Source organism: Bison bison, unplaced genomic scaffold, assembly GCF_000754665.1.
Source record: "Bison bison bison isolate TAMUID 2011002044 unplaced genomic scaffold, Bison_UMD1.0 scf7180017864525, whole genome shotgun sequence".
Classification (NCBI taxonomy): Eukaryota; Metazoa; Chordata; class Mammalia; order Artiodactyla; family Bovidae; genus Bison; species Bison bison.
This window is the reverse complement of record NW_011495076.1, coordinates 11219047-11244487: the sequence shown is the minus strand read 5'-3', so window position 1 is coordinate 11244487 and position 25441 is coordinate 11219047. Positions and strand designations below refer to the sequence as shown.

General features: G+C 36.6%; 1 protein-coding gene across 3 annotated transcripts in view; it reads left to right on the top strand.

Moving 5' to 3' along the window:
• The window catches only part of TFEC (transcription factor EC), a 96146-nt gene that overhangs the window by 26987 nt on the left and 43718 nt on the right, over positions 1-25441 (top strand). For 2 of the 3 annotated variants that reach the window (XM_010831201.1, XM_010831199.1), the window contains exons 2-3: positions 4158-4409; positions 24149-24235. In XM_010831201.1, coding sequence (XP_010829503.1) covers positions 4230-4409; positions 24149-24235 — 267 coding nt within the window. In that variant the 5' untranslated portion in view covers positions 4158-4229. The remainder of the gene's footprint in view (positions 1-4157; positions 4410-24148; positions 24236-25441) is intronic. The other variant, XM_010831202.1, reaches the window with a different exon arrangement.

Below are 25441 nucleotides of genomic sequence, written 5' to 3'. Positions count from 1 at the left end.
GGTTTGATCTTTGGGTCTGGAAGATCCCCTGAAGAAGAAAATGGCAACCTACTTCAGTATTTTTGCCTGGGAAATCCCATGGACTGAGGAACCCGGGAGGCTACAGTCCATGGGGTCACAAAAGAGTCAGGCTTACTGACTTTACATTACTGAGCTTTTTGCTTTGTGTTCCAGTAATTTCAATCAGGAACCAATATCCTGTAGTGCTTAGGGAGCCAGGCCCTGTATTCCGACTCCCCCTTGCCAGTGGAATGATGACAGCCACGCCATTTAACCTTTCTAAGTCCTAGTGTCTTCAATTATAATGTAGATATTATTGATATCTATATCCTAAGACTGTAACAAAAAGTAAATGAAATAATATGTATAAAATGCTTAGCAGAGTGCTTGATACTTGTTGCATATTTCTACATTTATCATTATTGTCATTTTTGCTGTAGTTGATATTAATATTGCCCAAGTATATTGTAAATTTCTAGAGCCCTAGGGTCACAGCTATGACTTCCCATGGACACTTGATGTAACACAAACTGAAATAAGTACTCTAATGATGCTTTTAGCATCAATGAATGGTGAAAAATTAGTTAATGAAAGTTGTATATTCTGATTCAACATACTTTTCTTAGAAAAATATACAGTGTTCTTTAGCATTCATTTGCATTGTGTGAAAATCAATCAGATTTGTGAATCTGAAAATGTTATTTATAATGTATATTTTGTAGATGTATGTGGATTAAGAAGGATTAATTTAAAACTGTAGAATAATCTAAATAGCTACCCTAAAAAATTACCACTGGCATTTTAATGAAATGTTATTTTACAACTTAAAGCTCATAGCAATATAATTAGTAATATGTGTAATCTTTATTACCAATCTTAATCTTTTTTATATGACTGAAAAATTATTTTATGGTAGTACAATTAAAATAATGCTAAAAATGTCAGCATAACAGAATTAAACTGAAGTAACTACTACAATATTGTAACCCAAACCAGCTAATTTAAATGCAAAATCCTTTGTAAAGGCTATTTATCTGAGCTAATGCATGTTAAGGGATTTAAGGAGTAGATTGTGAAACTGAAATAAAAGGAAAAATAAGCACTGTACAGCAATCTTTGCTATTGTTTAACATTAGGGAAATATTAAATAGGGTTATATATAGGCCACTTGAGGAAAATGTATTAGAAGCCATATTGCAGCATAGTAAATAAAACGGGGACTGGTGGGCAATCCTATTTTCAGAGGCTTTTAAAGGGAAAGCTTAGAATACTTAAAGTTGTCCTTATACAAATAATGGTATATCATTAAGTATGATAATTAGACTGAAGATCCCCAGAATTTTAAGTCTATGTTTTGAAAGAGGAATTTCAAAATACTGGATAGTTGCTTAGTTGGCACATGACACTAGTTAGATTTTTCTCTGAATGCTTTTCTTTCTGTCAATTCATAATGACTTTAATAAAGTATTGTTATTATAAAGTGAGAATACAGAAGGGTTTAAAATTAAGATTTTTTAAAGCTGAAAATGAACTCAGTATCAAACATTGAAAATATAGAAAATTGAAAAAAAATCACCTAGGTTTTCATCACCTGTAAAGTATCAGACAACATTTAGTATATTTATTTCTAGTCTCTGTTCCTTCATGGATAATTTTTTAAACTTTTAATTAAAAATAATTATAATTATATTCAATATAATATTTATATGTAATACAAAGGAATCTAGGAGATATATAAAAATCCTTAATAATAGTGAATTAGCTGTATATTCCTTATATTATTTTAGGCATTCTTATCAGATCCTCAAAAAGTTTTGATGCCTATATATTTATTCCAGGTTTGGTACCAGTTGCATGTTATTTTAATGGCTGTTCTTAAACAGTTAGTTAACATTTAAAATATTTTCAGTTCAGCTCAGTCGCTTAGTCATGTCCGACTCTTTGTGACCCCATGGACTGCATCATGCCAGGCCTCCCTGTCCATCAACTCCCAGAGTTTACTCAAACTCATGTCCATCAAGTTGGTGATGCCATCCAATGATCTCATCCTCTGTTGTCCTCTTCTCCCACCTTCAATCTTTCCCATCATCAGGGTCTTTTCCAGTGAGTCAGTTCTTCGCATCAGGTGGCCAAAGTATTGGAGTTTCAGTGTCAGCATCAGTCCTTCCTATGAATAGTCAGGACTGATTTCTTTTAGGATTGACTGGCTTGATCTTGAGGTCCAAGGGACTCTCAAGAGTCTTTTCCAACACGACAGTTCAAAAGCATCAATTCTTCAGTGTACAGCTTTATTTATAGTCCAACTCTCACATCCATACATAACTACTGGAAAAACCAAAGCTTTGACTAGGCGAACATTTGTTGGCAAAGTAATGTCTCTGCTTTTTAATATGCTGTCTAGGTTGGTCACAGTTTTTCTTCCAAGGAGCAAGTGTCTTTGAAATTCATGGCTGCAGTCACCATCTGCAGTGATTTTGGAGCCCCCCAAAATAGTCTCTCACTGTTTCCATTGTTTCCCCATCTGTTTGCCATGAAGTGATGGGACCGGATACCATGACCTTTGTTTTTGAACGTTGAATTTTAAGCCAACTTTTTCACTCTCCTCTTTCACCTTCATCAAGAGGCTCTTTAGTTCTTCTTCGCTTTCTGCCATAAGGTGGTGTCATCTGCATATCTGAGGTTGTTGATATTTCTCCTGGAAATCTCAATTCCAGCTTGTGCTTCATGCAGTCCAGCATTTCTCATGATGTACTTTGCATATAAGTTAAATAAGCAGGGTGACAATATGTAGCCTTGACATACTCCTTTCCCAATTTGAAACCAGGATGTTGTTCCATGTCTGGTTCTAACTGTTGCTTCTTGACTTGCATGCAGATTTCTCAGGAGGCAGGTCAGGTGGTCTGGTATTCCCATCTCTTGAAGAAAATTCCACATTTTGTGGTGATCCACACAGTCAAAGGCTTCTGCATAGTCAATGAAGCAGAAGTAGATGTTTTTTTTTGGAACTCTCTCACTTTTTCAATGATCCAACAGATGTTGCCAATTTGATCTCTGGTTCCTCTGGCTTTTCTAAATCCAGCTTGAACATCTGGAAGTTCACGGTTCACGTACTGCTGAAGCCTGGCTTGGAGAATTTTGAGCATTACTTTGCTAGTGTGTGAGATGAGTGCAACTGTGTAGTAGTTTGAACATTCTTTGGCATTGCCTTTCTTTGGGATTGGAATGAAAACTGACCTTTTCCAGTCCTGTGGCCACTGCTGAGCTTTCCAGATTTGCTGGCATATTGAGTGCAGCACTTTCACAGCATCATCTTTTAGGATTTGAAATAACTGGAATTCCATCACCTCCCTAGCTTTATTTGTAGTGATGCTTCCTAAGGCCCACTTGACTTCGCATTCAAGGATGTCTGATCACACCATCATGATTTTCTGTGTTGTGAAGATCAAAAATGATCTTCTGTGTATTATTGCCACATCTTCTTAATATCTTCTGTTTCTGTTAGGTCCATACTATTTCTGTCCTTTATTGAGCCCATCTTTGCATGAAATGTTCCCTTGGTATCTCTAATTTTCTTGAAGAGATCTTTAGACTTTTCCATTCTATTGTTTTCCTATATTTCTTTGCATTGATTGCTGAGAAAGTCTTTCTTATCTCTCCTTGCTATTCTTTGGAACTCTACATTCAAATGAGTATATCTTTCCTTTTCTCCTTTGCTTTTCACTTCTCTTCTATTTCTCTTCTCTTCTATCTTTTCACTTCTCTTCACTTCACAGCTATTTGTAAGGCCTCTTCAGACAACCATTGTGCCTTTTTGCATTTCTTTTCCTTGGGGATGGTCTTGATCCCTGCCTCCTGTACAGTGTCACAAACCTCCATCCATAGTTCATCAGGCACTCGTCTATCAGATCTAATCCCTTGAATCTAATCCCTGTCTGTCAGATCTAATCCCTTGAATATTTACTAAAATATTTTAGTAAACTGTAAATTATTCCTTAAAACTATAATCCATTAATATGTAAATTATGACAGATGTATAGATAATAAATAAGAAAGAAACTGGACATTATAGTGTTTGCTGTCATGATTCAGTTGTCAAAAGTGGAACTCCTTTACCAGATGATGCTACACATTGCATATGTTTGTTTTCTATTTGGTAGGTCCCAGCACACTTTGAAAGTCCTGCAAGGACTCAGCTACAGAAGGTTCAGCGACAGCAAGTAAAACCCTTCATGACCCTTGACCACCAGATTCTCAGCCAAAGTTTTAAAAGGTCACATCCTCCCACGCCAAGCAGTGAACTTCTGGTGCAGCATGGACACCCGTCTCCCGAGAGTGACACTGGTCTCACTGGAAATCCACTCACCAAGCTGCTAACTCTTGGCAAAGAAGATGACAATACGGAATGGCATGTATGTCTAATGACTAACTTAAGAAAATATATAGTTTTTTGAAAAAAAAAAAAAAAAAACACTTCAAGAAATTGAAGTCAATATTTTTATAGTAAACATTCTATATGCAAATTCCTTTAACAAAAAGGATATCTTATTAATTTTTAATAATTAGTTATTCCCATAAGAATTGTTATGCATAAAATATAACAATTCAATTTAAAATTTTTATTTCAGTTTGTATCAATGTGAGTCAAAATTGGTTAAGAAAATTTAGCTTGAATTGTACTGGTTTTCTGATAGCTTTAGTTAAAACATTTATCAACAGTTACATTTTCTGAAGTACCCATTAAGACAAAATAAGTGGAATTTAAATAGTAGTAAAAATTTACTCTAGAAATGTTTATCAGAATGAGACTAATAGTCTTCTTGCACTTAATATTTTATAGTATTGTATCTGAGTTTTTAATTACTGATTATTCATTCCTTTCTATTTTCAACAAATACTTGCTTTCCATTTACTAAGTAAGAGAAAATTTGAGGTGCTGAAGATATAAAATGAATGAATGTTTAGCTTTGTGGCGTTCAGAATTACTGTGACTTGCTTGTAAATGGACCTTAAAAAAATCCTGAAAAATCAGTAGAAGTGGGAAAGAAATAATATTTCAATGTAGAAAACCTATATCAATAACTGAGTTTTCTATTCTTTTCTTTTTTTCCATTTGATTAGTTAGATGAAGCCGTGGTCCTATTTACTCCTAGATTTAATCTACCAATCTACATTCCTGGTGATTTTTACTGAATTCAGGTCACTGCTTTTTTTTTTTTTTTCACATTTTTCAAAGGAATTTATTAAGAAACAGGGGGGGAAGAATTTAAAGGAATCAAAGAGTTTACAACATAGCTTCTTCAGGCCAAGGGAAATCTATAGTCTCCAGGTGCAAAAGAATAATACTCAATATCTAAGTATTTAAATTCCAAATGATAGAGGAAAATTTTATTTTGCAAATTTTATGTTAATCTAGAAAAGAGAAAAGAGGAAGGATCTAGTAGATTGTTTAATAAAATATAAAGCAATCACAAAACTAGTTAAAATCCAAAACTGAATATAAATCTCTACATGTATATTTACTTAAACTTTTCAGTAACAAATATATAAAGAATTTTCCAAAAAAAAATGTAGACCTAGATTCTCTGTTCACTCTATGAAGGTCATAAAAATATATGTAAGATGAGAATCATCTGTTCATCTGTACAGTAAATATTAGAACTCACCCAATACAATTGTCTTATAATTTTCTTCTTTCAAAGTTTTCAAAGTTTTTCCCTTGTGTGGAAGGTTGATTTACAAAGGAAAAAACAAATTCCAAAAGATATGCATATGCCTGTCAATTCTAGGCAAAACCCAGAAAATGATCAGAGTATGTATCTTATGAAATATGATGCTGTGATCGTACAGTGGTTAGTACTCTGTGTTGTGAAATATGTTTTCTAAAAAATGAGAAAGGATGGGTAACATATGTTAATTTTCTTAGTAAGCAGTTTTATTTCTTAGGAACACAGCTTTCCTTTTATTTTATAATAAGGTTGTACATTATAAGAGAAATTTACCTGATCTTAGAGGTCCTTTAGGTGGTGTCAGTCAAAAGGGGTTGCATGGCTGGGAAGGGTAGAAAGCTTCAGTATGTGCCGTGGTCTAGGGACAACATGCACGCTGGCTGCAGATAAACATTTTTAAAATTTTTAACCATTTTTCTTTAAACTGTGTATTAAAAGGCTCTACTGTCATTAATGTCCAGTTAATCATAATTTTATTTCATCTGTTATAGTTTTAATGTGTTTTTGAATTTAATTTATCATAGACACATTTTCACATACTGCCATCAATTCCAGTTTTGCTGCCTTTACTAGCTAAGATACATCCTACTTTTTTTGCCATTTCCTGATATTCTTTGGTTAGTTCTAGGAGTCCTTGTCACAAAGCAGAAAGTGTGCAATCTTTAGAGTCAGACAGCATGAGGTTAAAACCACCACTTACTAGTTGTGGGGTCTCAATCCTTAACCTCTCTTACTAACATTTCTACAGCTTGAAGAGTTCTTTTGATACTTACATTTTCTGGGTGGGTTGTAGGGAACTTCTGTGATCTTTTACTTTTATGATTAAATTATTTTTTATTAAGGAGTATTTGACATAATAACTGTATACATTTGAGGCATATAGCATGATGATTTAATTTGCGTATATTGTGAAATGATTACCACAATAAATTCAGTTAACATCCATCTTGTCATGTAGACACAATAAAAGAAAAAGAGGAGAAAAGAAGAAAAAAAAAGTCCTCGTGAAAACTTTCCTGTATATCATATAACATTGTTAAATACAATTGTCGCATTATAGTACATTATACCCTAGTAATTATTTATCCTATAATTTTAGTTTGTATCTTGTGACCACCTTTCTCCAATTCCATACCACATTCCCCCACCCCACTTCTGGTAGCTACAAGTCTGATCTCTTTTTCTATGAGGTTTTTTTGTTTTTGTTTTATAATCCATATATAAGTGAGATCACACATTGTTTGTCTTTTTCTGTCTGACTTATTTCACTTGGCATAATGCCCTCAAGGCCTATTCATGCTGTTGCCAATGATAGGATTTCCTTGTTTTTTCATGCCTAAATAGCATTCTTATTTATTTCACAGTTTCTTTAGCCATTCACTGATAGATGGACACAGATTGCTTTCATATCTTGGTTTTGTAAATACTATGAATATGAGGTTGCAGATATCTTTTCAAGGTATTGTTTTTATTAGCTTTGGGTATATTCCCAGGAGTGGTATTTCGGTATCATATGATAGTTCTATTTTTAATTTTTTTGAGGATCCTGAATACTGTTTTCTATAGTAGCTGTATCAATTTACAATCTCACTAATATCATAAAAGGGTAACATTTTCCCCACATTCTTGCCAGCATTATTATCTTATCTTTTTGTGATTGGTATTCTCACAGGTATAAGGTGATATCTCATTGTGGTCTGAATTTGCATTCTCCTAATAACTAATGACGTTAAGCATCTTTTCATGTACCTGTTGCCCTTTTGTTTATTTTTCTTTGGAGAAATATGTATTCAGCTCCTTCTCTCATTTTTTAAATTGCATTTTTACTGTTGTTTTAGGAGCTTTTCTATAGGTCTTGGTTATTAATTCCTTATCAGATGTATGGTTTGCAAACATTTTTTTCCCCTTTCCATAGGTTGATCACTGGTGAATTATGCTTTTAACATGTGCTGAGTTTAGTTTGCTAGTATCTTATTGAAAACTTTTGCATCTATATTCATCAGGTATATTGGCCTGTAGCTTTCTTTTTTAGTAATCTCATTTTCTGATTTTAGTATTAGGGTAATGCTGGCCTCATAAAATCAGTTAGAGAGTGTTCCCTCCTCTTTGATTTTTTGGGAAGACTTTGAGAAGGATTGGTGTTTATTCTTCTTGAAATGTTTGGTAAAATTCACCAGTGAAGCCATCTGGTCCTGGGTTTTTCTCATTGGGGGATTTTTTATTACTAATTTAATTCAATCTCCACTAGTAATTGGTATATTCAGATTTTCTACTTCTTCTTGATTCAGTCTTAATAAGTTTTATGCTTCTAAGAACTTTTCCATTTCTTCTAGGTTTCACAGTTTTTTGAAAAATATAGTTGTTCTGTGTTGCCCTTTATGATCCTTTGAATTTGTTCAAATCTACCGTTTCTTTATTGATTCTCTGTGTGGATAATCTGTCCATTGTTGAGAGTGGTAAAAAGTCTTCAAATATTATTGTTTATAATGATTATACTGTTTATTTTTCTCATTAGCTCTGTTAGTTGTTGTTTTATATATTTATGTGCTCTGATGTTGGGCTCATAAATTGTTATATCAGTTTGTTGTATTGACCGCTTTACCTTTATATAATGACTTTCCTTGTTTCTCTGGTTTTTTTTTTTTTGCCATTTTTAGTTTTGTCTGTTTTGTCTGATGTAATCAATGAAAACGATTCCTACTTTCTTTTAGTTGCCATTGTTTGAAATGTCTTTTTCCATCCCTTCACTCTCAATCCCTGTTTGTCCTTACAGTGAAAGTGAGTCTCCTAGAGACAGTGGTTGTTGAATCTTTTTTTTTTTTAATCCACTCATTCACACTATGTCTTTGAATTGGATAATTTAATCTGTTTATATTTAAAACAATTACTAATAGGTAAGGGCTTGTGTGTGCTTGCGCTCAGTCATGTCTGACAACCTCCTGGACTGTAGCCCACCAGGTTCCTCTGTTCATGGAATTTTCCAGGAAAGAATACTGGAGTGAATTGCCATTTTCTACTCTGAGGGATCTTTCTGACTGAGGGATCAAACCTGTGTCTCTTGCATCTACTGCCTTGGCAGGCACCACCTAGGAAGCTGTAAGGGCTTACTACAACAAAATGTTATTAGTTGCTTTCTGGTTGTTTGGTAGCTTCAACAGTCTCTGTTTCTTATCCCGCTATCTTTTTGTTTTGTTTTGCCTTTTGGAATCAACATACTTTGACTTCTTTATCAAGTTCATTTGTGTAATTAGTATCAGACTTTCCCTGTGTTTTGCACGTGCTCAGTTGCTTCAGTCTCTTGCAACAATCAACTGTAGTGATCCAGGTATGGGATTCTTCAGGCAAGATGCTGGAGTGTGTTGCTATGCCATTCTCCAGGGGATCTTCCCAATTCACAGACTGAACCCCTGTCTCTTATGTCTTCTGCATTGGCAGATGGGTTCTTTACCTCTAGCACCACCTGCAGTGTTTTCCATGAGAATTACATAAAATTTGTTTATTGTCCAGTCTCTCAGGTGTGTCTGACTCTTTGCAACCCCATGGACTGCAGCACCCCAGGCTTCCCTGTCCTTTACCATCTCTCATAGTTTGGTCAAACTTATTTCCATTGAGTCATCCAACCATCTTGTCCTCTGTCATCCACTTCTCCTCCTGCCTTCAATCTTTCTCAGCATCAGGGTCTTTTCAAATGAGTCAGCTCTTCCCATCAGGTGGCCAAAGTATTGGAGCTTCAGTTTCAGCACCAGTCTTTCCAATGAATATTCAGGACTGATTTCCTTTAGAATTGACTGTTTTGATCTTGAAGTCCAAGGAACTCTCAAAGGTCTTCTCCAGCACCACAGTTCAAAAACATCAATTCTTTGGCTCTCAGCCTTTCTTACGGTCCAACTCTCACATTCATACATGACTACTAGAAAAAACATAGCTTTGACTAGATGGACCTTTGTTGGCAAAGTAATGTCTCTGCTTCTTAATATGTTATCTAGCTTTGTCATAACTTTTCTTCCAAGGAGCAAGAGTCTTTTGATTTCATGGCTGCAATCACCACCTGCAGTGATTTTGGACCCCAAGAAAATAAAGTCTGTCACTGTTTCCATTGTTTCCCCATCTATTTGCCATGAAGTGATGAAACTGGATGCCATGATCTTCATTTTCTGAATGTTGAGTTTTAAGCCAACTTTTCCACTCTCCTCTTTTTTCATGAAGAGGCTTTTTAGTTCCTCTTCACTTTCTGCCATAATGGTGGTGTCATCTGCATATCTGAAGTTATTGATATTTCTCCCTGCAATCTTGATTCCTGTTTGTGCTTCATCCAGCTGGGCATTTTGTGTGATGTACTCTGCATAGAAGTTAAATAAACAGGATGATAATATACAGCCTTGACATATTCCTTTTCAAATTTTGAACCAGTCCATCGTTCCATGTCAGATTTTAATGGTTGCTTCTTGACCTGCATACAGGTTTCTCAGGAGGCAGGTTAAGGTGGTCTGGTATTCCCATCTGTTTAAGAATTTTCCAGTTTGTTTGATCCACACAGTCAAAGGCTTTAGCGTAGTCAGTGAATCAGAAGTAGATGTTCTTCTGCAATTCTCTTGCTTTTTCTATTATCCAACAGATGTTGGCATTTTGATCTCTGGGTCCTCTGTCTTTTCTAAATCCAGCTAGTAACACCCTATTTTAAATTGATAGCAAGTAACTTCAGTAGAATTTGTATTCTTTGTACTTCTCCTCGATTATTGCTGTTAAAATTTATATGTTTTTGTATTGAATTATTAATAATAGATTATTATATTTCTTAATTTTGTTTCAGTATTGACCATCTGGTGATGTCCATGTGTAGAGTCTTCTCTGGTGTTGTTGGAAGAGGGTGTTTGCTGTGATCAGTGCATTTTTTCGGCAAAACTCTGTTAGCCTTTGACCTGCTTGTTTTGTACTCCAAGGCCAAATTTGCCTGTTACTCCAGGTATCTCGACTTCCTACTTTTGTATCCCAGTGCTCTATAATAAAAAAGACATCATTTTTTTTTCATGTAGGTTACTAAACTTCCTTAAAAGGATTATTTTGAATTCTTTATTGATTTATCAGGCAGTTCACAGATCTCCATTTATTTAGAGTTAGTTATCTGAGTTTTATTAGTTTACTTTGGTGGTATCATATTTTCCTGACTTTTTGTGATCCTTAATGCCTTGTGTTGGTTTCTGTGCATTTGATTAATAGGACTGCCCTTGCAGACTTTACAGGCTTGCTTTGTCAGTGACAGTTCTTCACAAGGCTGCTCAGTTTTGGTTTCTGGGTGAGTCTGCCACTAAAGTCTTCATGCAGGTAATTCCTGTTATTATGATCTATTTGTGCCAGGCATGGATTGGGGGTTGTGCCACCAGCTGACAGCAGCTGGATAGGACTGCTGACTTTGTTCCTTACACAAGTGAGGCTGTTGAATGGACTCCGTAGTTGCTTGAATTCTCTAATAAGGCTTACAACAAAAGTCTGTCTAGTCAAGGCTATGGTTTTTCAGTGGTCATGTATGGATGTGAGAGTTGGACTATAAAGAAAGCTGAGCACCAAAGAATTGATGCTTTTGAACTGTGGTGTTGGAGAAGACTCTTGAGAGTCCCTTGGACTGCAAGGAGATCCAACCAGTCCATTCTAAAGGAGATCAGTCCTGGGTGTTCATTGGAAGGACTGATGTTGAAGCTGAAACTCCAATACTTTGGCGACCTGATGTGAAGAGCTGACTCATTTGAAAAGACGCTGATGCTGGGAAAGATTGAGGGCAGGAGGAGAAGGGGACGACAGAGGATGAGAAGGTTGGGTGACATCACCGACTCAATGGACATGGGTTTGGGTGGACTCCAGGAGTTGGTGATGGACAGAGAGGCCTGGCGTGCTGGGGTTCATGGGGTCACAAAGAGTCGGAAATGACTGAGCGACTGAACTGAACTGAACTGAACTAGATAGTTGGGATTGAATGTAGCAGATATAGCAGATGGAGCTATGAATTAGCTTCCCTCTCCTAGCAGAGAAGCAGGCCAGGGCCCTGGGCCTATGTAGTTCATTGTCTGGGGGCCTGAATAAGGCCTGAATATGCACTGCATTCCCTGGTCAGGTGAGGCCACTGATTTTGCCCTACAGCGGAAGTCACGGGTTGTGTTCTCTGTTCAAGTGCCACTGTATGTGGGGCTATTGAATGGGCCATGTATCTTCCCTTGTGCTCTGGTTAAGTTCCCTGGAAGGATAGATTGAAGGCTGTATTCAATGATGAGCAAGACTATTAATTAGATTCCCTGCCCAGACAGTAAGAGAAGCTGCTCTAAAACCAGTAAAGCTCTTTGTGATCTTAACTCAATCTGATCCACACCCAAGTTCCTTGGCTGAACAGCACCACTGGCTTTGCTCTCCAGTTCTGTTTGCTTTTTGCTCAGCTTGAGTGTGGCTGTGCTGTACAGCTTTCAGGTAATTTTGCTAACCTTTCTGATCAGTTGGAGTCAGAGGACACTATTCACAGTGGATGAAGCTATGTTTCAGCCCCTATGCCTGGGAGGGAGGGGATTGGGCCTCTCCAGGCTATTTTCAATTTTCCAAAGATGTTTTCAGGTTAGACAGAGGCCAGGAGCTACCCTCAGCCTTGGCTATGAATTAATCTTTTTGTCTGTGCCTGCATGGGAAGATCCATGACTGGTATTGGCTTTGCTCTGGGGGTGATCTGCTCTGCTTATCCACCTGCCTCTTGGCTTGAGCACCACCATACCACACAGCTTTCAGGAGTTGTCCCTAGCTCTTCTGGTCAGATGAGGCTGCCAGGGGCCTATGACTCATCATCTTGCCTGAGTATGGGCAAATGGGCTCTACAACTGATAAAACTCCTTTGAGGATCTGAATCAGTCAAATCTGAACCCCCCCCCAACCAATTATCTGGTCAGAGTGTACCCCTGATTTGGTTCTGCTGACAAGTGAAGCTGCTGGTTGGGGTTGCTCCTCAGGCATTAAAGGACTATCTGCCAAGATCTGTGTGTTGGTGTTACAAGCCCTCCCTGCTTCTCTATCATAGATTCTCAGCAACTGGATCCCATAGATTCCTCTCAATTCCCATGGTAAGAAATCAAAGTAGGGGCTCCCACAAAGCAACTTCACAATGTTGAAGGTGACTGATTGTCCCCGCTGGGTTCTCTTTTCCCACTGGAGCAACCAGGGGTCAGAGACCTCTCTGCATAGCGTTGTACTGTCTTAGTGAAACCAATAGGTGTCGTTTCCAGGGCTCCAAAGAGTTCTGGAACCACAGTACTTCATGTCTCAATGCAAAGAGTCCAGCAAAAGCAAAGTGGTAGGTGAGAAGAGATTTACTAGAATAGGATGCTTTTGAGACTTACAAGTTGGTGAGCAAGAAATGCTGTACCCTGAGAACTTAGTGGGCTATAGTTATAACCAAAGGAAAAGTGGGGAGTGGGAGAAGACCTTCTCTGTCTTTCTTGAGTAGACACCTTGTTTCCATCATTAGTTCTTCCCTCACACAGGGCAGTGGACTTTACTTGTCCCTTCCTGTATGGTTAGGGCGGGACTGTCATAGCACTTTGGAAAAATATTTTCAAGTCTCAGTACAATGAGGGTCTTTCATTTTGAAAAGTCACCTTCCCATAAATAATTGTTTGTTGTGTTCACAGAGCCTATTTGGGAGGGTCATTAACTTATTGAGCTTATTGGGAAGGATGCGGGTCTCATGCCACCATTGCTTTATTGTTTGGGGGCATGTGTCGTGTTTCTGTTGTATGGTTTTGTTGCTAAGCAAACCTGCTTGGTTTTTGGTTTAGCAAACCTGCTTTCTTTAGTAATGCTTAATTTACAGGAGCTTTCCATCTTTTTCTACCTATATTCCCCTAGTGGGATTAAGTATTTAATCACCTATTTTGTCCCTTCGTTCTGTCCCTATCACTAGAGGAGGGTCAATGAGATCAACGTGCAGCTGCTTCTCTCACCTTCTGATGCAGTCTGCCTTGATCTCTGAGTTTCAGGGGTATTTCAGCCTCACCCCCATGCTCTAGGATTCTCTTAGTGGTGTTTTGTTTTTGAATAGACATTAATTGTTCTTCTCAGGAGGTGGATTGAATTCAGGAACTACCTGTGTTTCCATCTTAGTGATGTCACTTAGTGATGTCACTTACATTTTAAAAGTTTCTAACACAAGGGCAGTGTGAATGCTCAGGAGATGGTGGTTGCCAATTTTTGGGTATTTCTTTCTTCTATACTTATCCTCCTGTGACATCAGAGATCAGATCAGATCAGATCAGATCAGTTGCTCAGTCGTGTCCGACTCTTTGCGACCCCATGAATCGCAGCACACCAACACATCATTAATTCAAATAAGACCCCAGAAATCAAAGCTACCACAGAATAAATCTGTAACAGCCTCCGTAGATTCAGGATTTAGGAGTTGGAATTAAGAGTAACTTGGTGATTAAAGGTAAGACAATCAAGTATAAAGTCAAATAAGCATTTTATAGCCTGGGTCTTTCCAGGATAAAATTCAAATTTGAACTCATGGGTACACAGGACTCTTTCCCACTTAATCCTTGCCACCTGACCCAAACTTATCATTTCACATTTGCATGGAGCTCTGTTCTTCAACTATATGGTCCATGTGTGACTTTCACAGTGGCCAGGTTCGTCTTCCTTATAACCTTTCTTTACCAACTACTCATTCAGTCTCCACTTATAATTCCAACTGACTCTTTGGAATTCATTTCAGGTTTCTTCTTTCCCTGGGGATACTCTATGTGGATTAGGTGCCTAATTCTCTGAGTTTTCATAGTAACAGCTATGTCATATGAATAAAAATTGCTCTTATCATAGCCTCTTTATAGTAACAGCTATGTCATATGAATAAAAATTGCTTTTATCATAGCATCTTTATAGCATCTTTATGCTGAAAGTGAAAAGTGAAAGTGAAGTCACTCAGTCCTGTCTTACTCTTTGTGACCCCATGGACTGTAGCCCACCAGGCTCCTCCATCCATGGAATTTTCTAAGCAAGAGTATTGGAGTGGGTTGCCATTTATTATTCCTTGTCTTGTTTTTCTTATCCTCTATACTTTCTAAAAGTTCTAAGTTGAAGGGAAGAGAAAAAAAAATGAAACAAATATACTATTATGTAGAAAGGACAATGGTATACGTAGGAGTGTAGAAGTACCATGCTGATTTGGAGGTCTGTCAAGTAGACTTAGACAAAGATGACTAGTGGGGCAATTTATCTAATAAGATTGCATGAGCAAAGAAACATGAAGTGAGGAGAAAATGAGAGGCAAAATTGACAGAAGGTGACACCAGAGAACTGGGCAATAGACAAATCACAGAAAGGCTGGTACTCCATGTTAAGTAATTCCAAATACTTGAAACGCTCAAATGTGGGGACTATGGTGACATAATCGGATTTGACTTTAATATCACTCTATCAGCTAGTAGGAGAAGAAGCCTGGAGTGAGAGAGGGATCAGTGGGGAGGTTATTTCCATAGCACAGTGAGAAATGAGGCCTTATATTCAGTTCAGTTCATTTCAGTCGCTCAGTCTTGTCTGACTCTTTGTGACCCCATGGACTGCAGCACACCAAGCTTCCCTATCATCACCAACTCTGGGAGTTTTCTCAAACTCTTGTCCATCAAGTCGGTGATATCATCTAACTATCTCATCCTCTGTCGTCCCCTTCTCCTTCTGCCCTCAATCTTTCCCAGCATCAAGGTCTTTTCAAATGAGTCAATTCTTCGCATCAGGTGGCCAAAGTATTGGAGTTTCAGCTTCAACATCAGTCATTCCAATAAATAGTCAGAACTGATTTCCTTTAGGATGGACTGGTTGGATCTCCTTGCAGTCCAATGGACTCTCAAGAGTCTTCTACAACAACACAGTTCAAAAGCATCAATTCTTTGGTGCTCAGCTTTCTTTATAGTCCAACTCTCACTTCGATACATGACTATTGGAAAAACTGTAGCTTTGACTAGATGGACCTTTGTTGGCAAAGTGATGTCTCTGCTTTTTAATATGCTGTCATGGTTGGTCATAACTTTTCTTCCAAGGAGTAAGTGTCTTTTAATTTGATGGCTGCAGTCACCATCTGCAGTGATTTTGGAGTCTGCCAATTTGGAGTCTGGCAAAGTAAAGTCTGCCACTGTTTCCACTGTTTCCCCATCTATTTATCATAAACTATGGGACTAGATGCCATGATCTTAGTTTTCTGAATGTGGAGTTTTAAGCTAACTTTTTCACTCTCCTCTTTCACTTTCATCAAGAGGCTCTTTAGTTCTTCTTCACTTTCTGCCATAAGTATGGTATATCTCCATATCTGAGGTTATTGATATTTCTCCCAGCAGTCTTGATTCCAGCTCATGCTTCATCCAGCCCAGCATTTCTCATGATGTACTCTGCATATAAGTAAAATAAGCAGGGTAACAATATATAGCCTTGACGTACTCCTTTCCTGATTTGGAACCAGTCTGTTTGTTGTTCCACATATGGTTCTAACTGTTGCTTTTTGACCTGCATACAGATTTCTCAGGAGGCCTTATATTAGAACATGTTAGAACTGTGTATCTATGAGACCATCAAGCAGAAATGATAGTGAGTGCTAGATATACAAGTTTGCCTTGAGGAGGAATAATCAAGAGGGAGAAAGAGATTTAAGAGTCTTCAGCCTCTAGCTAGTACTTGAAAATTTGGATGAGAAAGAAAGCTCCTGGAGAACATGAATACAATAAGAGTAGTAAACCAAGGTTGGGAATGAGGGAATCGCCAACATTTAAGGAGTGGTGAGAGGAAAAGGTCTGTAAAGATAAACTAAAAGGATAGCTAGTGCGGTGCCACTGAAGGAGCTGATTTAAAGAAGGAGGAAATGACCCCCACACTCAAATGTGGTAGAAAAAATAGGACTGATAAATGTCTACTGAATTGATCAGCCAAGTAGTCAAAGAAAATAGCAACAAAAGACATTTCAGTAAGATGGTGGGCAAGAGCCATTCTACTTTGAATTCAGAGTTAACCGAAGTGGAAAGATTGAACTCCTGGGATATTCATGATGATTGGGCAAAAAGTTAATAGGGTAAAGGCATAGAGAGTCATAAAATAAAAAATTTCAGCTGATCAGTCATAGAGAGTCTAGACTGGACTAACTGGAATACTGCATTTGATGAGTAAGATAATGGAATTTAAGATTTCAGAAGTGATGTGATATAGAGCATGACAGGAACCAGATATGGCCTATAGAATAGGTGAAGAGAAAGTTTAATTCAGGTTTATGATTTGAAGAGGGGTGAACTAAAGTATTCAACTACAATTACTGATTTTTTTCATAGATTTCTGACAGATGTTGCTATAGATTTTTTATTTTAGGTACATATGTATTCATGGTCACTTGGTATTATTTTTCCTTCAATGTATCTTGAATTTCATATAGTCTAATATTAACATTCCTACTGTTGCTTCCCTTTGGTCATTGTTGTAGTACACCTTTGCACTTTAATTTCAGCTTTCCCCATTGTTTTATGTTAAATGTGTCCCTTATAGACAAAACATTAAAATACCTTTGAAAAAATCCAGTTTGAATAATAATTTCTCCAGCAGTATGTTAACTTCTTTGTTGTTTTTGTTGTTCAGTCCTTAAGTGGTCTCCAACTCTTTTTGACCCCATGAACTGCAGCATGCCAGGCTCCTCTGTCCTCCACCATCTCCCGGAGTTCACTCAAATCCATGTCCATTGAATCAGTGATGCTATCTAACTGTCTCATCCTCTGCTGCTCCCTTTTCCTTTTGCCTTCAGTCTTTCTCATCATCAGGGTCTTTCCCAATGACTGGCTCTTCACATCAGACGACCAAAGTATTGGATCTTCAGCTCAGCATCAGTCCTTCCAATGAATGTTCAGGGTTGATTACCTTTAATTTTGACTGGTTTGATCTCTTTGCCGTCCAAGGGACTCTTGAGTCTTCTCCAGCACTTACAATTTGAAAGCATCAATTCTTCAGTGTTTTGCCTTCTTTATCGTCTAAAGTCATGTACATTTGTACATGACTACTAGAAAAACCATAGCTTTGACTATCACTTTATCAGCAATGTGATGTCTTTGCTTTTTAATATGCTGTCTAGGTTTGTCATAGCTTTCCTTCCAAGGAACAAGTGTCTTTTAATTTCATAGCTGCAGTCACCATCCGCAGTGGTTTTGGAACCCCGCCCCCCAAAATAGAATCTGTCACTGTTTCCACTTTTCCCCCATCAATTTGCCATGAAGTGATGAGTCCTGATGCAATGATCTTAGCTTTTTTGAATGTTGAGTTGTAAGCCAGCTTTTTCAGTCTCCTCTTTCACCCTCATCAAGAGGCTCTTTAGTTCCTCTTCACTTCTTGCCATTAAGTGGTATAATCTACATATCTGAGATTGTTGATAATTCTCCCAGCAATCTTGATTCCAGCTTATGATTCATCCAGTCTGGCATTTTTCATATAAGTTAAATAAGCAGAGTGACAATATAAAGCCTTGTTGTACTCCTTTTTCAATTTTGAACCAGTCTTCCATGTCTGGTTCTAACTGCTGCTTCTTGACCCGTTTATAGATGTCTCAGTTTCTCAGGAGACAGGTAAGGTGGTCTGGTACTTCCATCTCTTTAAGAATTTCCCACAATTTGTTATGATCCACACAGTCAAAAGCTTTAGTGTAGTCAATAAAGGAAAAGCAGATGTTTCTCAGAAATTCCCTTGCTTTCTCCGTGATCCAATGAATGGTGGCCATTTGATCTCTGGCTCCTCTGCCTCTTCAAAACCCAACTTGTACATCTGAAAGTTATTGGTTCATGTACTGCTGAAGCCTAGCTTGAAGAATTTTGAGCATAACTTTGCTAGCATGTGAAATGAGTGCAATTGTATGGTAGTTTGAGCATTTTTTAACATTGGCCTTCTTTGTAACTGTAATGAAAACTGACATTTTCCAGTCTTATGACCATTGCTGAGTTTTCCAAATTTGCTGACACATTGAGTGCAGCACTTTAACAGCATCATCTTTTAAGATTTGAAATAGTTCAACTAGCATTCTGTCACCTCCACTAGCTTTGTTCATAATAATGCTTCCTAAGGCCCACTTTACTTACACTCCAGGATGTGTGGCTTAGGTGAATGACGACAGCATCATGGTTATCTGGGTAATTAAGGCCTTTTTTTGTATAGTTCTTGTGTGTATTCTTGCCACCTCTTCTTAATATCTTCAGCTTCTGTTAGGTCTTTACCATTTGTGTTCTTTATTGAATGAAATGTTTATCCTTGAAATATCCTTGAAAGAAATGTTTCCTTGATATCTCCAAGTTTCTTGAAGAATTTCTAGTCTTTCCCCTTCTATTGTTTTCCTCTATTTCTTTGCATTGTTCATTAAGAAAGCCTTATCGCTCCTTGTTATTTTCTGGAATTAATTCACTTGAGCATATCTTTCCCTTTCTCCCTTGCTTTTCAATTCTTTTCTTTCCTCAGTTATTTGTAATCTTCCTGAGACAACCATTTTCCTTCTTGCATTTCTTTTTCTTTTGGTTACTTTTGGTCTCTGCTTTTGTACAATGTTACAAGCTTCCGTCCATAGTTCTTCAGGCACTCTTTCTACCATATCTAATCCCTTGAATCTGTTTGTCACCTCCATTGTATAATCATAAAGGAAATGATTTAGGTCATACCTGAATGGCCTAGTGGTTTTCCCTACTTTCTTCAATTTAAGACTGAAGTTTGTATTAAAAAGTTCATTATCTGAACCACAGTCAGCTCTATGTCTTGCTTTAGCTGACTTTCTTATAGAGCTTCTGCATGTTTGGCTGCAAATTTCATAATCAATCTAATTTTGGTATTGACTATCTGTGATGTTGGAAAAGGGTGTTTGCTATGACAAGCATGTTCTCTTGACAAAACTCTGTTATCTTTTGCCCTGCTGCATTTTGTACTCCAAGTCCAAATTTGCCTGGTATTCCTGGTATCTCTCAACTTCCTCCTGTTGCATTCTAATCCCCTATGATGAAAATGACATCTTTTTTTTGGTCTTAGTTCTAGAAGATGTTGTCGGGCTTTATAGAACTGGTCAACTTCAGCTTCTTTGGCATCAATGATTGAGGCATAGACTTGGATTACTGTGATACTGAATGGTTTGCCTTGGAAAGAAACCAAGATCACTCTGTTGTTTTTGAGGTTGCCCAAAGTACGACATTTTGGGCTTTTTTGTTGTCTATGAGGACTACTCCATTTTTTCTAAGGGATTCTTGCCTGTGATAGTAGATGTAACGGTCATCTGAATCAAATTTGCCCATTCCCATCCATTTTAGTTCACCAGTTCCTGGATGTTGATGTTCACTCTTGCCATCTTCTACTTAACTATGTCCAATTTACCTTGATTCATGGACCTAGCATGCCAAGTTCTTGTGCAATATTGTTCTTTACTGCATCAGACTTTACTTTCATCAACAGACACAACTGAGCATTGTTTCTGCTTAATAGAGGTGTTATTGTCCTCTGCTCTTCCCCAGTACTTTACTGGACACATTCCTACCTGGGGGACTCATCTTCTGGTGTCATATCTTTTTGCCTTTTCATGCTGTCATTTACATTCTTATAGTTACTTTACCATTAGTATTTAATTGTTATCTTTTTCACATTTTTATTTACTATGCTTTCTGTTTCCTTATTTGCAATCTTTTTTTCTATCCTCCATTGGCTAAGGTTTTCTTTTTTTGTTACTTCTAACTTAAGACACATAGTTATATTTTTTTCTTTATCTGTATCACTGTTTAGCAATATCTGTGTTGTATCTATAGGTAAACAGCTCCCTGAGTTTGATCTTATCTCCTTCTTCTCACCTATCTTTCTGAATTGATATTTTTAGAATAAATTTATATATTCAAATATTAATATGTATACACATACACACATTTTTCTTATTTAGATCAAAAATGTTTTACTGTCACTTGGGCTTCCCAGGTGGCAGTCATTGTGTCTGCCAATGCAGGAGACACAAGAGATGTGGGATCCTGGCTTGGGAAAATCCCTGGAGGAGGAAATGGCCACCCACTCCAATATTCTTGTCTGGATAATCCCATGGACAGGAGCCGGGTGGACTACAGTCCATGGGGTAACAAAGAGTTGGACATGATGAGCACTCATTCTTATATTTTATAGTCATTTCATAGTTTATTATATGATTAGTGTATTTTCTAAAAGTGTTTTCCAAAGGTTTTTTTGCTCTAAAAGCTCTGAGTTTTCATGTCTAAGAAAAATTTTATCTTATGCACATATTTGAAGAATATTTTATTGGTTATAAATGTCTAGGTTCAAAAGTCTTTATCTTTAACACTTCAAATGTTATCCTGCTGTCTTCTTGCTCCCAGAATTGTTGAAAAGCTTAATTCTTGGTCTTTTAAAAGTAGACCTTTACTTTTAATCTTTCAAATCTTACAAATCTCTTCCTTTGTCCTTGAGTCTCATTTTTCCATGCCTATTATCACCATTTTTACTTTAGTCAAAATATTTTGTGGTTCCTTTGTATTTTATCATCTTCATTTATTACTTTTATGATGCTTATTTTGCTGATTTCTTATATCTAATCGGTTAACTCTGTTTCATCTGGTAAAAAAAAAAAATGTTATGTATGTTGCCTTTCTTAAAATAACAATTGGATTCCAAGGTGACTAGTTATGAAGATTCCTGGAAGCTGTGAAACAATGCTTTGGATTAGACTTTAAAGTCAATTTAGGATAATAGAAGAGCCAGCATCTCCAATAAGCCAGCATCTCCAATAAGCCAGCATCATTAGGTGAAATAATAGTCATGTTGGTGGATGACAGAAATGAGGAATAGAGGTGTTATTAAAGGCAAAAGCAGAGTCTCCAAGAAAGATGAAATTTGACATGTACAAAAGCAGGGTTTCTATCTAGAATAGAATAAATGATCATGTTTATAGACAAGAGGGAAAAATTATAGATGTAAGCATGCATGTGTGCTAAGTCACTTCAGTTGTATCCAACTCTTTGTGACCCTATGGACTGTAGCCCACCAGGCTCCTCTGTCCATGGGATTCTCCAGGCAGGAATTGCCATGGAGGCAAGGTTGCCATGCCCTCCTCCAGGGGACCTTCCTGATCCAGGGATTGAACCCACATCTCTTATGTCTCCTGCATTGATAGCAGGGTTCTTTTTTTTTTTTTAACCACGAGAGCCACCTGGGAAACCCCCACTAATGTAAGAGACTGGATCATTTATATTGTAATCTTACAGAAAGAAAGGGATAAATTATTTGAGAAATTTTTAGGGAAACTATAAGTACTCCAAAGTTAAACCACATACCATGAATTGTGTTTAGCATCCTTCTTTCCTCAGGTCTTTTCCACATCTATTCAATACAAATTTGTTGTCCATTCAATGGTGGAATATTAATAAGAAAAATATCATAAAACTGAAACTTGAGGTAGGTAACAATCAATAATATACTTGAAAACTTTCAGAGAGTAGACAGACCAAAGGAAACAAAGTATGCATATTTATTTTCCTAGATGCTTTAAAGATCACTCAGTGCACACGAACATCTAAAGTTCCAAATAGGGCCTAGAGCTGCACTCTGGTATGGTACCCAATGACACGTGTTTTTGTTTGTTTGTTTGTTTTTAAAGTTAATCCAAATTCAATGTAATCTTTAAAAATTGAATAAAATTAAAACTTCAGTTCCTTAGTAACATTGGCCACATTTCGAGTGCTCATAGCCATATGTATTTGCTATTGTATTGGACAGTGCAGATATAGGACATTCCCACTGTTGCGGAAATTTATGCTGGACTCTACTGGTCCATAGGATTCTACAATGTAAATTCCTTACCTACGTTTCATCTTTATCTCAACTCTTTCTTCCTCTTGCTCACTCTTTTCTATTCCCCTTGGCCCCTCACTCTTCCTCAAAGACATGAGCTTGTTTCTACCTTTAGGTCTTCTTTTATGCTTTCTTTCAAAGCACAACCATTTCCTCATGTTATTCTTGTCTTTGTTCAAATATCAGTAAATCCTTGGCTCATTCATATAATAACATTCACTCTTATCAAGCTCTATTCCTAACCTGCTTTAATATCTTCATACCACTGTTTGTTATTAAGCTGTTTCTTGTCTGTTTCTTCAGTAGTTTGAGTTCTATGAAGGCAGATACTTTGTGCTCTTTGCTTTTATAGCATGTACTAAACCAAGGTCTTGAAGTAAATATTGTTTAATAAATATTTATTAAATAAATATATAAATAATAGTCCAATTTTTTGGCATATCACCTTTGGGAGTATCTTAGTAGATGTTTGTGAACATTTGATTCTCTAAGGTCCTCAGAAATCTTGCTTAGAGGATAACATTAACAAAATCATAAAATATTTTTTATATCTCCCAGAGTTGTTTATTCCTAGTTGTTTCTGCACATGTCATGGGAAATTTAGAGTATTACAGTTACATAAATTCCACATTCTTACTATCTCTGCACCTACATTATATTTTAAAATTTCACTAAAGATAATAAATATAATGGCCAAGAGGAGAACTAGAGCTGTAGGGGGATAGAGACAGTGAGAGAGAAAGTGATGGTATTTTTAAAAATATAAGCTTTAATATTCCCTCCAGCTGAAGTACAGAAGAAAAGGAAGGTTGTTTTAGAAAGGAATTGAGAAAGGAAGTGAAAAACTGATTTAAGTTAGGACTGTAGAATCAGATTTCTAGATTTCAATTCTGCCTTTGTCACTCTTTAGCTATATAATCTGAAACAGGTTACTGAATTTCTTTCCTCATGTATACAGTGAAGACAATGATGTTGTCATTGTGAAGATAAATGAGCTGATGTGTGCAAAGCATTTAGAACAGCTCCTGCTGCATCATATGTGTTAGTTACTATTTATGGTGTCTACAATTAGTATTGTTGTTGATAGTATTATAGTTATTATTATTAGTGATCATTAAAGAAAGTTGGATAATACATTTCCATGTAGTTTCTATTCATGTGGACTAATTGGATGAAGTTTGAATATCCACCTATAAGATGCTATCAAAATATTTTAAAAGAAAAATAAAATTTGTAGGCAGTCATCTGTCTGCAAATGAAGTATATAAGCTCTGGCTCAAGGTATTCATGATAACTACTCTGTTTATGCAGACACTGGAGTAGCCAAGGGTGATTTGTTTAGCCATCACCAGCCGGTAGGCAGAAGCGAATGTAAGGAAAAGCAACACAGATCACAGTGTTAGGATTACTTCAAATTCTAAAATATTCTGCGTTTTGATACACATATAACCTTAATTGAAATATTCTAAAATTTACTTTTAAAGATTGCTAAAATCTTTCTCTCTGAATTCAGACTGAAGAGCAACTTTTATCATTATGCACAATATTCTAAATGCATTATATTTTGCTAGATGGAGGACATTATTGAGGATATAATCGGTATGGACCCAAGTTTTAAAGAGGAAGGAACAGATTCTCCTCTGCTAATGCAAAGAACAGTAAGTGTTTCCAGATCTGAGGAGGTCAGTGAGATTAAAATCAATAATAGCACCTGATGACAAAAAAAGAAATTTCATTTGACTAGTAAATGGTGTTTTCTTCTGCCCTTTTGAAGCTGGTACAGAATAGATAAACATTTAAAAACTATTTATTGGTGCAGGAAAAAATGCATAATTTTATAGGGCTTATACTATTCTATCTATCTACGTACCTACTTATCTACCTAATCTCTATAAACATCCATCTAATTACATATCTTATCTGCTATAGCATTTTCTGTGAAATCTTCAGATTTCCCATTTGAAGCACAACGTATCATAATACTCTCATGAGTTCATGGCTAAATTTTAACTATTTTAGCATTACTAACAGCTACCAGATTCAGAGGCTCTATACCTTATAGAAAAAGGAAAAAATTATAACACAATATAACTTTACTTTTGAGCCAAAAATCAAAGGTTAAAGATGAAGTGAAGAAGGATAGAAGAGGCCTCACACTACTCTAAGGCATTTAGACAGACTTCTGTGTTGAAATCACAAATTCCTGGAATAATAAGCAGGGAAGAGATAAGATAATATCTCTTTGATTGCTATTGCCTTCTCATTGTTCATTTATTAATCTCTAGAATCTGTAAAGCGTGTACAAGCCCTTTCTACACATTTTGAAGGGGCTGTTGTTGGTTTGTTTATGGTTTTAGAGCTTTTAGAAAATGAGAAAAATTATGAAAGATTTTGATTGTTACTTTAAACATTTCATCTAAAGAAAGTGAATTCTGACTATCGTGTAGTGTAGATACTGTTCATCAGTAAATCAGTGGGCTGAGTTGTGTTAATGTTAATAACGGACATTTTAAACCTAAAACTTTAAGAAAAGTTTGGAGAAAGCATCCCTTTTCTATTTATTAATTCCCAAATAGACTACAAAAAAGGAGAATTATATCTTTCCTCCTTTTCTCTGGTACAAAGGACTTCCACTTTATAACAAGTCACTAACACCAGTATTATCAGACAAAGATCACATGAGGTTAAAAATCTAGCTTTTTAATTGAAAGTTTATTTTTTTGTGAGTTTTTTGTTTGTTGTTTGAATGATGTGACAATTCTTTTTACCTCGTCTGTTTTCAGATTTCAAGAAGTATATTTACAACAAATTTGACTAATTCTCTACATAAATATGTTATTTATACTAATTTTCTCTGTCTAATC